Source organism: Sinocyclocheilus grahami, unplaced genomic scaffold (assembly GCF_001515645.1).
Source record: "Sinocyclocheilus grahami isolate Dianchi unplaced genomic scaffold, SAMN03320097.WGS_v1.1 scaffold253.1, whole genome shotgun sequence".
Classification (NCBI taxonomy): domain Eukaryota; kingdom Metazoa; phylum Chordata; class Actinopteri; order Cypriniformes; family Cyprinidae; genus Sinocyclocheilus; species Sinocyclocheilus grahami.
The window spans coordinates 1,598,267-1,615,612 of NW_015505432.1; the positions used below are offsets into that span (position 1 = coordinate 1,598,267).

Consider the following 17,346-nt stretch of genomic DNA (forward strand, 5'->3'; position numbering starts at 1 on the left):
CGTGTTAGAACGAGCCGTTTTAGGGGGGCGTGGCAGAGTCTTAACTTTGATAAAGAATATCTCTTTGGTTTTGAGACTTTAGTCTTTGCAACTTCAGGGATCTTATCTATGCACAATCAGCTTGTAACACTCCAAAGAGAAAGGAAATCGCATCATATGACCCCTTTAATACTTTATTTTGTTCTCCTCACATTTGTTTTTCATTCTCTCTCGTTTCTTTGCATATTTTTTCTGCACAGGCCACTCTTAATGATGACGACTCTTCAGTTTGTAGCACAGTGGACTACCGGCCTCCAGAACCTAAGCCTGAGCCTGAAGAGGAAGAAGAACCAGAGCCTGAAGAGCCAGAGTCCTGTTTCACAGAGGGTGTGCATGCATTTTCTTTCATTAGGAATGTTAATGCTCAAGGCATCACTTCAAGACCAGAAATATCTTATGTATTTTTCTCTCTTTTTACTTAGGTTGTGTTAAGCGATTTACATGTTTCAATGTAGACATCACAGAAGGATGGGGGAAAAAGTGGTGGAACCTTCGAAGAACATGCTTCACCATCGTTGAGCATGACTACTTTGAAACCTTCATCATCTTTATGATCCTCCTTAGTAGTGGAGCACTGGTGTGTCTGGCAATACTGAGCCAATGCTTAGTAAACTGCATGTAGTTAAGTTATTACATCTGTGATATTAAAATCTCACTTTTTAATTTCATTGTAAGGAAAAGGGAAATTATAAATCCATTAATGTTTGTCTGATACATCAACTTTTATTCTGTCAGGCTTTTGAGGATATCAACATCGAGCGCCGCAGAGTGATCAAGATTGTACTGGAGTATGCTGATAAAGTCTTTACGTACATTTTCATAGTAGAGATGTTACTAAAGTGGGTGGCATATGGTTTCAAGACTTACTTCACTAATGCGTGGTGCTGGCTGGACTTCCTCATTGTGGATGTGAGTTAACCTTTTTGACTTTTGCCAAAGCAAAAGTCAAAAAGTCAATATTTTTATAAGCAAATGCATGTCAGATGCCAAAGTCTGTGTGTACTGATCATGTGCTGTTTTATTCAGGTGTCAGTAGTCAGTTTAACAGCCAATTTATTGGGATATTCTGAGCTGGGAGCAATCAAATCTCTCAGAACACTCAGGGCTCTTCGACCACTTCGAGCCCTGTCAAGATTTGAAGGAATGAGGGTAAGAAACGACTCCTTATTTATGCATTTGTGAGTGGTTCTTCAAATAAAGATCTGAAGTTCACTTTTTGGCATGGAAAATTGCAGTATTTATTTGGACTTGCTTACACAAGTTAGCAAGCAGTCAATAAAAGGATTGGTGTTGTGGAAATGACAGCAGTGTTGAGAAGAGGTACGCTTTGTTATAAAAATTATCCACAGAAATACCAAATGATTGGAAATGTGATTCTTTTTAAAAACAGCATTTTCCTGATTTTCACAGTTTATGTTAAAAAAGACGAAGTTAAAAATTCATGTTTAGTAGGGGTGGAACGGTTCAACTTACTCACGGTTCGGTTTGTATCACGGTTTTAGAGTCACGGTTTCAGTATGGTTCGGTATGTGCTATGTTTAGAGAAAAACTATACTGTCAAATAAAAATAAATAAAATAAGAATAATTTATCTAACTACAAGCAACAGCACAAATAAATACAATAGAGTAAAGATACAAATAAAATAAACAGTGATTTTCAGGTTTTTTTAGGTAGGTCTAACAGTTTTCAGGTACAGAAATTGAATAAAGTAATGAAATGTATAACAGCATTGCATATTTGACTGTATAAATTAAAGATTAATCTTTATTAAAGTTACAAAAGCTATTCAACCAAGAGCATTGAGTGATTTCTTTGTTGTTGCTGTTTGATTAATATTAAGAAAGTGCTGTCACTTTAAGAGAATGCACTGATCCAGTGCACTGATCCAGTATGTTCAGCTGGCTATGTCTGCTATAGGATACCTACCAAGACGGGCATTTTGACATAATTTTTGTGTGAATTTGTCCATTTAAACACAATACTTCAGAGAGAGCTTAATATTTGCGAGTGTTCTGACTGAGACACTCAGAACAGGGTTTTGCAGGCTTCGAATGAGCGCACGCACACATCTTCTCACTGCACGCGTGAGCTCGCGTCCTCTGGTTCTTAAATGTTTAAACTGGCAAAGCTTAAACAAGTTTAGCTAAAACACAGATATCAGCATGCTCACATGTGCGCGCGCTATCAGTACCCGGGTGATGACGGAATAAATGCTCATATTCCAGCATATGGCATTCGCATTGAACGAGAGTGAATGGTTTGTCCCTGTTTTTTTCTTTTCATCGCTGTTGTTGTAATGCATTGGGAAGCCAGAATGCACATCCATCAACAGAAACATATATTAGCCGAACCCCGTTTGTTTTACATGTTATTTATAGCAAACCATATTACAGATGCGTTGTCAGATTTAAGTTGAACCGCGGTCCTAGCGCGTGCCGAACCGTGTGTGGAGAACCATTCCACCCCTAATGTTTAGTATTTTAACACTTTAATAGATTAGGAAAAGCACAAGAGTTTAAAAAGATTCAAAGTTATAAATATAAATCCTTTAAAGCTAGAATGATTTTTAGAACCATTTTTATTTAGAATATTTTACCTAATGTAAAAATCAACTTTATACTGTATGTTTTTAACGTTTCTGAGTGACATGTCTTTAAATATTAACTTTAAAGTTAAGTTAAAATAAGTATTTGCACAAATATCAATTACTTATTTGTCTCTAATTCCAGATTGTGTTTATGTCCCATACAGGTGGTAGTAAATGCACTGGTTGGTGCCATTCCCTCTATTTTCAATGTGCTGCTGGTTTGTCTGATATTCTGGCTCATCTTCAGCATTATGGGAGTCAATCTGTTTGCTGGGAAGTTCTACCACTGCATCAACACCACCACAGAGGAACGCTTCCCCATGGATGTGGTCAACAACAAGAGTGACTGTATGGCTCTGATGCTCACCAATGAAGCGCGCTGGGTCAATGTGAAGGTCAACTATGACAATGTGGGACTCGGCTACCTCTCTCTACTGCAAATTGTACGTTTATTATGACTTGTAGAGTTTATTCTATTACATATGGAACACATGTAACCATTAACAGTCATAACATGATGATATTTGCTTGATCGTTTGAAGAAAAAAAGATCAAACTAATTCAGAACATCCAAAGAGTGAAACTAAGCTAAAAAAAATCAATAAAAAGATCAATTTAGTGCAGACACAGAGTATAATAATGTCATTATTGAGTTTAAGCATATTTACAGTCAGCGAATGCATTTTCATGTCCTTTCCTTTTTATGCATCAGAGGACACAGAGGTAACTCAGCACAAATGCATAATGAATAAATGGGTTTTATATGACATGCTGATATTCATAAAATACTTCTCTCCACACAGGCCACATTTAAAGGCTGGATGGATATCATGTATGCTGCAGTGGATTCTAGAGAGGTACGTGAATGACAGTCTTTCCACCTGTATAGCTGCTACAATGCAGTTGAATGGATATAATGTAGTATATCCACGCATGTTGCAAGTTCACAATACAGTAAATAGTCAACACAACTTTTTGATATGTTGTCCTCGCTGATTGTATGCAAAGTGGTGTTCAATTTGTAAACACATTTCTCAATTAGAGTAAAAAGAATAGTTGATAAATATTTCACCATTATATACTCACTCTCATATCTTTCTAAACCTGTATGCTGCTGTTTTTAGATAGAAACAAACATTTTAAAGAATTAAAATAAAGAATCTTATTTTCATACAAATGGTTATAGTGTTAAAAGGGATAAAAAAATGCTTAGTCCATACAACTTGAGCACTATATTGTAAGTGTTTTGATGCCATTTGATAGCTTTGTGTAATCAATCAACAAAAAATTTAAGAAATTCTTCCCCAAAAGTGCAACTCTCAAAACAAATATGTTCCCTGTGGCAAAGGTTGTAAGTCAGTAAAATCAAACTTTTCTTGGTTCTTATATCCAAATGTCATGACATCAAAGTAAAATAAAATGAATAATGAGTTGCATGTTCAACAGCTTATTTTTAAAGAACAATGTCAGTTCCTAAATTATTGAACTTATTTCTGTTTAGAGTAGGGCTGTCAGTTGATTAAAACTTTTAATCTAATTAATTACAGGGTGCTGAGATTAATTAATCTAATTAATCTTAACCCTTTAGGTGCCAGGGTTTTTTGGAAAAAATGCTGGATTTTGACATCAAGATTTCAAACGCTTGTGGGTTGAAAGGGCTTAAAGATAGAGATCTACTGTAAATTAGAAAAATGTTGGGCGGAGTGTAAATGTTTATGTGGAGTGTAAATATACTCATCTAATTTGCATATTATGATGTCATCAGGGGCGGCCATCTTGAATTTCATAATATTCAGGAAATAGTAGATATTGAATTGATGTTTGAACTTATTTGCATGTTTTTTTGTTTTGTTTTTTTTGTCTTTTTATTCTCATTCCAAATGATCAGAAAAGAGGAAACCAACAATAAAACAGTAGAAAGTACTAAATTATTACTATATTACTATACTATATAGTAGTAAAACGCATGTGAACAGTAGCCTACTTTTTGATCAGTTCATCAGTAATATGCAGGAAAAAATATATATGGAGTGGATGTTTGAACTTATTTGCATGTTTTTTTGTTGTTGTTGTTTTTTTTGTCTTTTTATCCTCATTCCAAATGATCAGGAAAAGAGGAAATCAACAGTAAAACTATTAGTAACTATAGTAAATTATTACTATATTACTGTGCCATATTAAAATGCATGTGCCTATTTTTTTATCAGTTGACCAGCTATCTGCCCAATCAAGTATCTAGGTGACAAAGTTTATAGTTCTTGAGAGTATGGTACCTCTCATTGCATGGCAGAGTGCACAGACCTACCCCACACTGACTGCACCTGTACTTTGTAAGGGTGCAGCACTGGTCAAATCTTTCTCTCCTAGATAACCAACAGGCTCATCAAAGCGTTTGATCCAGTCCTGATACACGTCTTCATTTCTCAAAAAAACCCAGCCACCATTGTCATTGCTATTTCCAGCCCTATATAGAGCCAGATCACCCCTGCTGCCTCTACCACGTCTCCCGGCTCTCCCACGCACAGCACGGCCACGTCTACCGCGGCCACTCCCACCTCTTTGGGGTGCTGGATCCAAAGAGCTAGTGTTACTTCCAGCCCTATTTCTCCTACCCCTCCTGCCTCCACCTCTAGCAACAGCTCTCCTATGAACACTACGACCACATTCTCCCCTGCCACCCCCATCCCCGTTGGACAAAGGGTCGAAATGATCACTTGTTTGTGCTTCGTGAACACTCTCGCCTTGCACGGCGGCACCATTGCGCTGCAAAGATGTACCGGAAGAAGCGCGATCATTAGATGACCGATCGTCATTTCCAAAAGGCAAATATTCCGCTTCAGAGTCAGAATCGGCGAGTAACATTTGCAACACATTCTCACGGTACAACATTTTATTAGCCATTTGGCGATTTTCTCTCACAAATCTCACAATTTACTCAGACACTCTGAACTGAACTGCTTCCGCATCAATGACACGATAGCTCACTTGCTATGCTATTTGCTCGAACACTTTGAATAGGAATATGACGTCATTTTGGTCTAGCGCTTAGAGGGTTAAACTAAATTTGGCTGTGAAAATACCCCCAAAAGATAATTTAAAGCTATTATTGTGTTAAATGTTTAGGTTGCAACAGCCTAACATAAAGTATGGAACATAAAAGAAGATCATTTTAGAAACATCTCAGTATTTTTTTGTTCATGCAATGAAAGTCACTGGTAACAGAAACAGCTTTGTCTTCCAATAGTCAAAATACTTCTTCTATGTTTTGCAAAAGAAAGTAAGTCATTCAGGTTTGAAACAACACAAGGGTGAGTAAATGATGAGAGAATTTATTTATAAATTTATTTATTTTTGCTGAAATATGCCTTTAATGTTTTTTATTTAATTGAATTTTTTTAATAAAAAGAAGAAACTAAAACTACCAGCAGGTGGCTGTAAATGTCTTTATTCATTCGATTCGATTCATTCAAACGGTTGATTCATTCAGGAATTCAGTAAACGGCTCTCTCAATGAATGGCCTTTGACTCATTGGTTCACACAATTCGTTCACGTGAATGAATTCAGAAAATAAACACCGTTGTGTTACTCACAGACACACAACAGTTCTGCTGTGGCTTTATAGGTAATATTTATGTTGGCAATACTGAACAAAAACACACAATATTGTGTTTAAAATAGGTCCGTGTACATGACACAATATAAACGTCTTGTTTACGGAACTGTTGTATAAAATCACATTTGCACTTTATAGCCTAGTCTATGAGTTGTACTCGTGTTCTTTGTGACAAAAACAGCACTTGTGTGATATTGCTCTTGCTGCTGGTGTGATATTGCTTATCATATGATATAGAAAAGAGACAAAAACTCATAAAGGGGCATTTTTGTCCCAATATCTTGAATTTTAGGGCATAACTTAGTTTATGGGGTTGTTGCCCTGCATCATATTTGTCAACAGTCAACTCTATGAAATATAAGATGACATGCAGGACGTGGGGCCAGTGCGTTAACTGCGTTAAAATATTTTCATCACGTTATTTTTCATAACTTATTAAGTTTATGCGTTAAACTGACAGCCCTAGTTTAGAGTTAAAAAACTTACTCTGTGTGACTTACTTTTATTGTGGCATTCATTGATTATTTTCCGTGTTAGGTGGAAGAGCAGCCATCATATGAGATCAACCTTTACATGTACCTATATTTTGTTATTTTCATCATTTTTGGATCCTTTTTCACTCTCAACCTCTTCATTGGTGTCATCATTGACAACTTCAATCAGCAGAAGTCCAAGATAAGCATATCTTTTTTTAACTAAACTCCAAATTATTTAAATTTGTGTTGCACATTTGGATAGTTCTTTACCACAAAGAATAATTAATATTTGTTTCTTCTGCACTTTGGAGGGAAAGACATTTTCATGACAGAGGAACAAAAAAAGTACTACAATGCCATGAAGAAGTTGGGTTCCAAAAAACCTGCAAAACCTATCCCTAGGCCATTGGTATGAACCATTCGACTAACATTGATAACAACTAATTGACTTTCAACAAAAGTGTTGTTGTTTTTTTGGAATATCAGCATTAGATCTCTTGAGGTTTTTAAAAACTAATCCACTACATTGTTCTCCTAACAGAATGAGATCCAGGGTGTGGTGTTTGACTTCATAACAAAACAGTTCTTTGACATCTTTATCATGGTGCTTATCTGCCTCAATATGGTGACCATGATGATAGAGACAGATGACCAGAGTGCTGAGAAAGAGGATATCCTGTACCAGATCAATTTGTTCTTCATCGTCATCTTCACAGGAGAATGTGGACTTAAGATGTTTGCGCTCAGACATTTCTTTTTCACTATTGGCTGGAACGTCTTTGATTTTGTTGTGGTCATCCTTTCTATAGCAGGTATGTGTAGAACAACCCAGGCTCATTGAAAAAAAAACGTGCCTGCAGTGACATTTCTGCAAAATTACATTGTTTCCTCTTGCATGTTTTGTGGCACATTCAAAGTGAAATGTCCAGTAAGTGACGCAAAAAGGGCTAATGCTCTATTGTGTTTGAAAATAATGTACAACATACACAAAAACCTACTCTACACTTAACCGAAAACAACAAAACTTGCATTTGCTGAAGTAACCATGCCATTTTAAGCTTGATTCTACAAGTTTTTAAGCTTTTATCGCGACTTGTGTTCAAAGCGCTTTGCATCACAAGAGCAGTGCTACTGGGTGCGAGTTTAGTTCGAGCAAGTTTACTACATCAGAAAAACCATTGATATGGAGCTGGTTATGTGATGCAGACATCAAAATGTATTCGTTTACAAATCATACACTGTGGTAAAAGAGTTTTGGGGTCATAACATAGTATTGTGCAAGGAGCCACATGAAAATAAATCTTTATTAATCCATAATCTGCCCCTGTAATCCCAATTTGTGTAATAAAAATGGTCGGTGTTCTAGTGTTCGTTTCAAATGGAACCTGTAAATTATCTGTATTGGTACCTTTTGGAGTTCTGCCAAGTTTTTTCAATGAGCCTAGAGTTGTCAAACATCATGCCAATATAGCTTGTTATGGTGTATTTTACTGATTTGGATAAACTAGATACTAAGAGCTCTGTAAGTGCGCCCCAGTGTATACTTTACTACTATAACTACACTAAATAGTTTATAATAACCCATATTTGTTCTTTCCCAAGGTCTGATGTTATCAGACATCATTGAGAAGTATTTTGTGTCTCCCACCTTGTTCCGCGTCATCCGGCTCGCCAGAATCGGCCGTGTGCTACGTCTCATCAGAGGGGCAAAAGGCATTAGGACTCTTTTGTTTGCCTTGATGATGTCACTTCCTGCCCTCTTCAACATCGGACTGCTTCTGTTCCTCATTATGTTCATCTTCTCTATCTTTGCCATGTCTAACTTTGCCTATGTAAAAAAGCAGGCAGGCATCGACGATATCTTCAACTTTGAAACATTTGGCGGCAGCATCATCTGCCTGTTTGAGATCACAACCTCGGCAGGCTGGGATGGGCTTCTGCTGCCTATTCTGAACAGCGGCCCTCCAGACTGTGACCCTGACATAGAGAACCCAGGTACAGACGTTCGGGGTAACTGCGGGAATCCTGGCATGGGTATCATGTTTTTCTGCAGTTACATCATCATGTCGTTCCTGGTGGTCGTGAACATGTACATTGCTATCATTCTTGAGAACTTCAACGTTGCTCAAGAGGAGAGTGGAGACCTGCTCTGTGAGGATGACTTTGAGATGTTCGATGAGACATGGGAAAAGTTTGACGTTGATGGTACACAGTTCATTGAGTACAGCCGCTTGTTTGACTTCGTCGATGCCTTGCAGGAGCCTTTACGAATTGCCAAACCCAACCGCCTTAAACTAATCACCATGGATCTACCCATTGTAACCGGCGACAAAGTCCACTGTCTGGATATTCTTTTGGCAGTTACCCGTGAGGTTCTTGGCGACACGATTGAGATGGCTGCCATGAAGGAGAGCATTGAAGCCAAGTTCACAATGAACAATCCCACTTCTGCCTCCTTTGATCCAATCAACACCACTCTCAGGAGGAAAGAGGAAGAGCGCGCAGCCACTGCGGTTCAACGAACATACCGTAGACATCTCCTCAAACGTGCTATCCGGTATGCATGCTTCATGCATCGTTCAAAGAGGAAAGTCAGGAGTCAAAACGATGAAGAACCTCCTGAAACCGAAGGGTTAATTGCAAGGAAAATGGATGCCCTGTATGGCAGCAATCCAGAACTCGCCATGGCTCTTGAGCTGCAGGCTAGGCCGATGCCACCTTATGCACAGCCGCCCAAGCCCACCTCGGTCACGCAGCACAGAGTATCCGTAACCTACCCTCAACCACAGGGACAACTTGGCATACTTCCAGTGGAGCTCACAAGTGAGGTGATCCTCCGGTCTGGACCCACGACACATGGCCTCTGCAGTTCAGAGAATGCAACGATAAAAGAGTCAATAGTATAACTGGTGGACAATGCCTGTGGACTGAGATAATCCTTGTGATGTAAAATGGAGTATCACCTGCACTCACTGAACAACATATGCTCCAAAAACAAGACGGCTTAAAGGATTACACAGGACTGCTACTGTGTGACAGCATTGGAATGCTGTTTCTTGGGAGTACTGTTTTTTTATTATTGAAACTTTTGTAAAGACCCGTTTAATTTAGGATTCGTTTTATTTGATCCCAATTAGAAATGTCCCAGTACATTTGCCATAACTTAGCCAGGTTCTTTTGCCCTTGTACGTATATATGTTTGCGGGTTTTTCCCTGTTATAGCGCCACCAAGGGGCTAAGTGCTGCATTTTTTCCCACATGACCTCAGACTGAACCCATACACAAATGTGCCAAGTTTGGTGAAAATATCTCATTCCATTCAAGAGTTACAGCCATTTAAGTGAAAGTGGCCACACCCACTTTGAAATTTTGCCACCGTTGCAGTGATGAATTTAAAGTTCAGCCTTTTGGGAATAATTAGTAATATTTAGTGTCCAGAGAATCTTTGTGCACTTGTTTGGTTCCTTTCGAGTGAAAAACCTGGGACTAGTTCGCAAAAATGTGTTTTGCAAAACAAGAAAAGAAAAATCCTATTATAACATTTTTCATGGTCAAAATGAAATCACAATTTTAATGTAGCTGTTTCGTCCCCTGCATGCTAACACCCAGTAATTCTACTGTATGTGACTACGGTATGTGGTGACAATGGTATATTTCTTTGGGTTGTTTAAAGCAGTGTTTCCCAACCTTTTCTTAGTCGCGGCACCCATTTGGAAATTTGAACAAACTTGTGGCACCCTACAAAATTAATTTTGTCACAATATTTGAATTTCTAACTTTGATATGATCATTTGAAAAGTATAGATATTCAGTACAACGGGGAAGAACTGCAGAATATAATGTCATACAGATATTTTTAATATTATTTAAAAAAATGTGTCCATCAATGATGGCAATCAGTAGGCTATTTTCTAATGAAGAGACCAATTTATATGACAGATTTTAATATAGGCTTTTATACATATGTAAACATTATTTAATTACCATTATAACTAGCTATCTCACAAATTTTTGCTCACTCAGTGTTTTTTTAATTTTACAGTGGGGTAATTTTGTTACAGTAGCACGAGATAGCTTGATTTCAAACTTTAAATTGAATAAAAAATGACAAGTAAGCAGTCAGTAATAGAATAAGAACAAATAAAGAATTAATAATGATAGCACGAATAAAAAATAGCGACAGGCCTTCGAATTAAATAAATAGCTTTTTAGTTTTTCAGGTAGGTTTTCAACAGTAGGGGTAAGATAATTAACTTTTTTTTTTTTTTTTTTACCAATTATCCAAATACTGTTTAGTCCTAGAAAGCTATTATTATCAGAACACGTGAGCATAACATAGCGGTTAGCAGATCAATGAATGAGAGGGCAGCGTTACCAGAGTTGCCCAAATACCACACCATGTAACAACACAGTAGGGCTATTGCAGACAGAAACAATACTGTACTACATCCATGTTTCCTGTCGGCTCGACTTTTGAGTGGACGTTGCTGTTCCGATTCGCATGAACGGTATACGAGTGGAGCGACTGAGCGGAGCACACACGCATTGAGTGGGATAATACGCAGAGCGTCACATCACGTGAAAGTGAAACCTGAGCGGTGAACTAATTTTCGGCAGCCGAAATTTCGGTGCATCTCTAATTATTGGCGACATCAGAAATGGATATTATATAATAGATGCTTTTTTGAACATTTTAGCAATTTAAAAATATAAAAAAAATATTTTTTTACACGGCACCCCTGCTCTCGACAGACCACAGACGGCACCCCGGTTGGGAAACACTAGTTTAAAACACAGTTTTTTTCAACAAGCTCCCATTTTACAGGTTCATCGTAGTTTTTACCTTGTCCTAAATCATCTTTTTGAATACTTGTTGGAAGATGTATCAGTATTTATATCTTAATAATTCAATAATGATCAAAGAATTCACAACAGTATTTGTTAAACACTGAATTACAAAACCTGATATGTTACTTACAGTATAATTCTGATGTTTAACTGCACAGATCTCAGAACTATTAGGAACGAGAACCGCTGGTACTGACCATCACTCAAACATGTCGGTCCAGAGTCTGTTTAGTCTACTGAACTATTTATAATCTCAGTCCATGGCTTACCAGTTTACAGCAGATTGGTGGAACGAGTAGAACAGAAACTGATCCTTTACAGTGCAGTTGTAGTCCCCAGTGACTGTACTAAACATTTTTTTAAAATATTTTGTAATTAATATAACTTGAAGCATTAAAAGCATTGTGTAATTTTAGCAATTCCTTTTAATGCCCTGGTAGTCAAAACAGCTAGATTGTCACTTGAGATTGCTGAAAATCTACCAAGCCTGTAAAGTAAATGCAGTTTTCATGTTCTTATTCAGAAGTTATTTCAGAAGTTAAGTAAACCTAGTTAGAATAACCCCATCCATTTAACTGTATTTAACACGGAGACAGCACAGCACTAATATCCCGATGTGAATTGAGCATCATAGTGTCCATTATAATAAATTGATGAATAATTTGTGAAATTTAGAGTACCCCTGATAAGTGTTGCAAAATTGCGTCAGATTATTTTTCTTTGTCGGCAAGGGCATTACCCTGTAACTGCTTTATAACTGATTCCCTTCTTTACAAAAAGAGCCTGAAGTGTCCAGTAGATGACTCACACGATTCTTACCTAATTCATATCTAGCTGAAATTCATATTTATTACCTGAGATATGGTTGTGATGTTTACACCTTCCTTTGAATTCCTTTCATTAAATTGAAAATTGAAAACTGGCCATTTTAAAACATTATCAAGTTAATAATCCCCGAAGCTATGTTCAGTGTTTTAGTACCTGTGAGTCATCATAGCTAGAAGTTGTATGTATTAGAGACATTTAATGATGGATTTCCTCTGAAGTCTTAATGTGACTGCAAATGTCTTATTTCTTAAAACTCATAAATGAAGCACTTTGAGATATTTATATTTACCTCTCGTATAATTTTTAGATTTGGTCTCTTATTACCAAAAAGCATTAGTTTACTATGTGTTCAAATGAGAATTACTTTTTTTGAGAAAAAAAAACCCTAATCAGTTTGTATGTAATCTGTGGGCAGTTTTGTGCACTTTTGGTTTCATATTGATATTGTTAATATGCAAATAATTTCCTATTGTTTACATTTTTATCAAGGAGAGAGACATTGCAGTGCTTTAGGATTTGCTAGCCTCATTGCCTGTATATATATATACTTTGCAGATAGAAGCGTATTTCTCAGATGTGGTCTTTTCTTTGTATCGTCACTTGACAACATTTAATTCAATGTACATTTAAAATAAATTTGATAAGATAAACGTGCTTCTCTTCATGCTTTAAAGGTTTGAATTGCAGTCTCAGATTGCAGTTCTTCAGTATCACACTTCATCTCATGGTGGGATTTAGTTGAGTTTACAGTCTTAGCATGCTATCATGTGTTGTTTGTGTACATGTTTTCCCAGAGGTGTTTATCAAGACCATTTTTTCCATTCGACTTGTGCGCCATATGACTTTTTCTGTGTGTCACAGTGGCCCCTGCTCGGATAGCTGTTCTTGTTTCACACCTTCTATTTTTACCCCGCAGCTAGAGATGTCTTCACCTCAGGTAACCAGTCTTAATAAGTTTGGAATCCGGTGATCTATACATTGGCATTTGTGTTATGGGGATAATTTAGCTTTCAGAAGCACATTCACTGATGGGAGAAAGAATAATATTGTTGACCGGTCTTACTGTTCAAAAATGTTTACTAGCACAAAATCTTTTACTGGACAAACAACTTTTTCACAAACATTACTGTTTCTAGATATTATTTAGGTGATAGTCGTTGTTCCCACAGCTTTTGAGTCAATCAGAAACTGGGGCAGTAAAGTGTTTTGTGTGTGTGTGTGTGTGTGTGTGTGTGTGGTTAGCAGACTGTCATCTGGCCATCTCTTTAGGCCACTGAGTTGTTATTTGACTTATTTGTTGCTACACTAAAAATTGCTAGTACATTTTACAAAAAAATTCAAAGAAATAGCAAGCAAGTAACATTGAATTCAACTTGAAATTTTGAAGTATAAAAAAAAAATGAAATAGTATTTTCTTTTAAAATATACTCCATAAATATTTATTTTATTTACAGCTTCAAAAATATTTTTTGCAGTGTACAGAACTACTGGTTTCTATGTTAAAATGATTACCGCCTTATTTTTGGTTCATAAACAATGTAAATGTCATGATGGTTGCAGACAGTGCTGTGTGACGTTTACTGCTTTATTTTTAACCTTTTTGAGGAGTGAGCATTTAAGGTATTGAGCCAAGCATAGAACAATAAAAACACTGTTTTCTCTCATTTAATCACATATTTCATAATACTTGTTTAGTTTTATTAGTTTTTTTGGTGGGGGGGTACTGCCTTCCTTGCCTGTTCTGACTTTAACTGATAGTTGAGCATGAGTGAGTGTGGTTACAGCTGCTGAGTGCTACACTCTTCACACAGCTCAATGACTGTGATAAACTGCACCGCATGGAAAGCACCCACTTGTGCATTGAAATTAAAGACACTTTATTGTTATTGTGCGACACAACAAAATCCTGACTGGCAACCATCAGAAACGGCAAACAATAAAACACAGGCAACTGTAAGTAAGTAATAAATAAAATATAATATAATAAACCAAGGGTGTCCAGTCTTGGGCTATGTCCACATTAATCTGGATAAATTCGAAAACATTTTTTTTCTCTCTGTTTTGGACTTTCATCTACACTGAGACAGCATTTTGTCCATCAAAAATTTAGCTTTTTAGAAGCTGTTCTCCTAAGTGTATAAACCGTTATTCATGTTTAGTCATGTGATGCAGATGCACATTGTTTCAATGCATATCTATGGTTGTACCAACATTGTTGTGCCTGCTATTCACTTTAATAATGTTGCTAAAAATAAATGTTGTACAACCTTTTCTGTCCTGTGGCAAAAGGTGAAGATTTTAAGTGTGACCTGAACACACACAGGTGTGTTGGGGTGATGGGATATTTGTTAATAAAATGTGTCAAGAGAGCGTGAGAGCTTTATTATCTCTGATCATCTCAGTGAGCATTCAGGCTATTTTGCGCATGCACAGCAAGGTGAGCATTTTCAGTGTAGATGAGCAACTTTTAGAAAACATTTAAAAATGTTATTAAATTTATCCAGATCAATGTGCACATAGCATTGCTCCTGGAGGGCCACTCAAAACACCTGACTGGAAGTTGACATGTACATATTATTACGAATAAAGGTTCTTCTTTGGCATTAGCGGTTCCATAAGGAACATTTAATATCCATGGAAACTTCTGTGGCATTGCTGCAAAACCCCTTTTGGAACTTTTATTTTTAAGAGTGTACTTGCAAAGTTACTTATAGTCAGTAAAATGTCATAATTTTTCAGTATAGCAGCTATTATTTGCTAATAATTGTTTATTGCATAAGGCAATATATGTAACAGGACTTTTGCATTTAACTCTTTGTGGGCGTATAACATTTGCAATGGCTAGTGTGAGCGTATGATACACTCTAAGAAAGTCTGTAATAATACAGCCTAATGTAGGCTGACCATGTTAATATTTAGACATTTTTCATGTTGATTCTTCACAGGGGTTTCCGATGTATTTTGAATTACACATTGCGTTGCATTCTGTTTTGGGGTTAAAGGAAATGCCTATGAACTTAACAGAAAACATACTGGTAATTTTCAGCCATTGATATTAATCTGGTTTTGTGATGCATAAACGGTTGACATTAATCACGATTGTACATACATGGTGAAGTAGCCTATATCAGTCTTTATATTTAGTATTAAGATGATTCACTTCGTTCCTTCACCTTTTGATGCATGAGTGTATCGATTTGCATGTTTCTCTGAAACGGATTCGGATCATCGCAGCTTCATGACCTGCACCCTTCACTCTGGTGGAGCTGACTTCCTTCTGTTCTGTCTATGTGATCTGCGCTGACTTCTACACTTTCTTGGAGAGGAGCATTTCAGGATCAAGAATCATGCATTACTTCCTGCTGGGATCTTCAGTCATGGCGCTGATTTACCTCTCAGGTAAATATGACCGCTTAAGACCTTAAAAACTACTGTTGTGTTTGACTTTTACATAGGTTACTGTACTGAAATGCAACATTTGGTGCACTTTTTAGCTTCTGGGTGGAATTTGTTAGAACAGCAGTAGTTTATGATTGATTTATATGATTTTTGTGGCACGTTTGAAGGTTGCAGGATAACAGTTTGCATATTACAGTTGCCTTAGGCTTGTTTTCAGTGTTGTTCTTCCTTTCCATCTGTGAGTGAAAGAGGAAGTCTCATCGCTTCAAAACAAGTTTGCATTTGCCAGATACCCATTTTTAACAATAAACAGTTCATGAAGTTCATGCAGTTTTATAATCCTTACTGTTTAGTGTCTTTCATAATGAAAGCATGTTTCTTGGTTTTACTTCTGCTGGTAATGTGAAAATGACCTTAATACGTGCGATATTAAACCGGTTCTGTCTCGCATGTTTTCTCTCCATCCATCTCATCTTTTCAGCTGAAGAAAATATCCATGTGTTCCAGAAGCCAAGATTTGTTGGCGTTAAGACGGGTCGGACTGTGATTATATACTGTGTGCCGTCGAATCCGTCTTTGTCTGCTCATGTAGAGTGGTACAAAGGCCAGGCTTACAAAGACCAGCTCAAGAACAGCCAAAGAATATCGATAATGGAGAAGAGTGATAAAATAAATGCCTCCATTGCCATAAAGAAAGTGGAGACCAAGGACAGCGGCACTTATTTTTGCAAGCTGAACAGCACGCCTGGACCGGGAACTGAGCTACAAGTGTCCAGTAGGTGTCAATTTGTCAATGTTTTTCACTTGCTTTCTTCACTAGCCTGCCATGTATACATGTATTCCTCTCGCTGTTTCTTCTCCAGGATACACTGAACCCCAGACTATCTTGATGAGATCGAGAGTCAAGGATGTTTTCATTTTCCTTCAGGCTTTACTGTTGATTTTGTGCATCGTCGTTCCTCTGGTTATGTTTTACAGACTGGTAAGGGCCACAGCATTTCCACAGATTGATTTGTGCACTTAAAGGGTTAGTTCACCCAAAAATGAAAATTAGGCTGCGTTTTACTCACCCCCAAGGCATCCTAGGTGTATATGACTTTCTTCTTTCAGACGAATCCAGTCGGAGTTATATTAAAAATTGTCTTTGATCTTTCAAGCTGTTTAATGCCACTCAGTGGGTGTTGCATTGCTTCAGTCCAAAATAACTTAATAATAAAATAAAAATAAAAAAATAAAAGCGAAATAAAAATCGCCCATCCATAAAAAAAAGTATCTCACACGGCTCCGGGGGTGAACAAAGGCCTTCTGTAGCGAATCGATGCGTTTTTGTAGGAAAAATATCCATATTCAAAACGTAATAATCACTTTAATGTAGCTTGCGCCAACAGTTGTACACGGAAGCAGCTCCGGGCGGATGACGTATGAGGTCAGCGTTGCGCATGCGCCGGTGAGTCTCATGAAAACCAACGTTTGTTTACAGGAGTAAAGGAAGCAAAGTTTCTTTATTTTAGCAAAGGAAAACCAGTCTCCTCTTGGCTTATATCGAAATCCTC

The 17,346-nt window shown here is 37.2% G+C and overlaps 2 protein-coding genes across 2 annotated transcripts in view; both read left to right on the forward strand.

Moving 5' to 3' along the window:
- LOC107598592 (sodium channel protein type 4 subunit alpha A) overlaps nucleotides 1-12,974 on the forward strand; it is a 36,164-nt gene extending 23,190 nt beyond the window's left edge. Inside the window, exons 16-26 of the mRNA XM_016289981.1 lie at nucleotides 240-366; nucleotides 462-616; nucleotides 775-948; nucleotides 1,066-1,188; nucleotides 2,793-3,071; nucleotides 3,432-3,485; nucleotides 6,780-6,917; nucleotides 7,023-7,127; nucleotides 7,260-7,530; nucleotides 8,321-10,395; nucleotides 11,516-12,974. Of these exons, the coding sequence (XP_016145467.1) occupies nucleotides 240-366; nucleotides 462-616; nucleotides 775-948; nucleotides 1,066-1,188; nucleotides 2,793-3,071; nucleotides 3,432-3,485; nucleotides 6,780-6,917; nucleotides 7,023-7,127; nucleotides 7,260-7,530; nucleotides 8,321-9,624 (2,730 nt within the window). The 3' untranslated portion in view covers nucleotides 9,625-10,395; nucleotides 11,516-12,974. The remainder of the gene's footprint in view (nucleotides 1-239; nucleotides 367-461; nucleotides 617-774; nucleotides 949-1,065; nucleotides 1,189-2,792; nucleotides 3,072-3,431; nucleotides 3,486-6,779; nucleotides 6,918-7,022; nucleotides 7,128-7,259; nucleotides 7,531-8,320; nucleotides 10,396-11,515) is intronic.
- Nucleotides 12,975-15,702: 2,728 nt separating this feature from the next.
- The window catches only part of LOC107598677 (protein sidekick-like), a 3,022-nt gene continuing 1,378 nt past the window's right edge, over nucleotides 15,703-17,346 (forward strand). Inside the window, exons 1-3 of the mRNA XM_016290068.1 lie at nucleotides 15,703-15,793; nucleotides 16,275-16,568; nucleotides 16,657-16,775. Of these exons, the coding sequence (XP_016145554.1) occupies nucleotides 15,742-15,793; nucleotides 16,275-16,568; nucleotides 16,657-16,775 (465 nt within the window). The 5' untranslated portion in view covers nucleotides 15,703-15,741. The remainder of the gene's footprint in view (nucleotides 15,794-16,274; nucleotides 16,569-16,656; nucleotides 16,776-17,346) is intronic.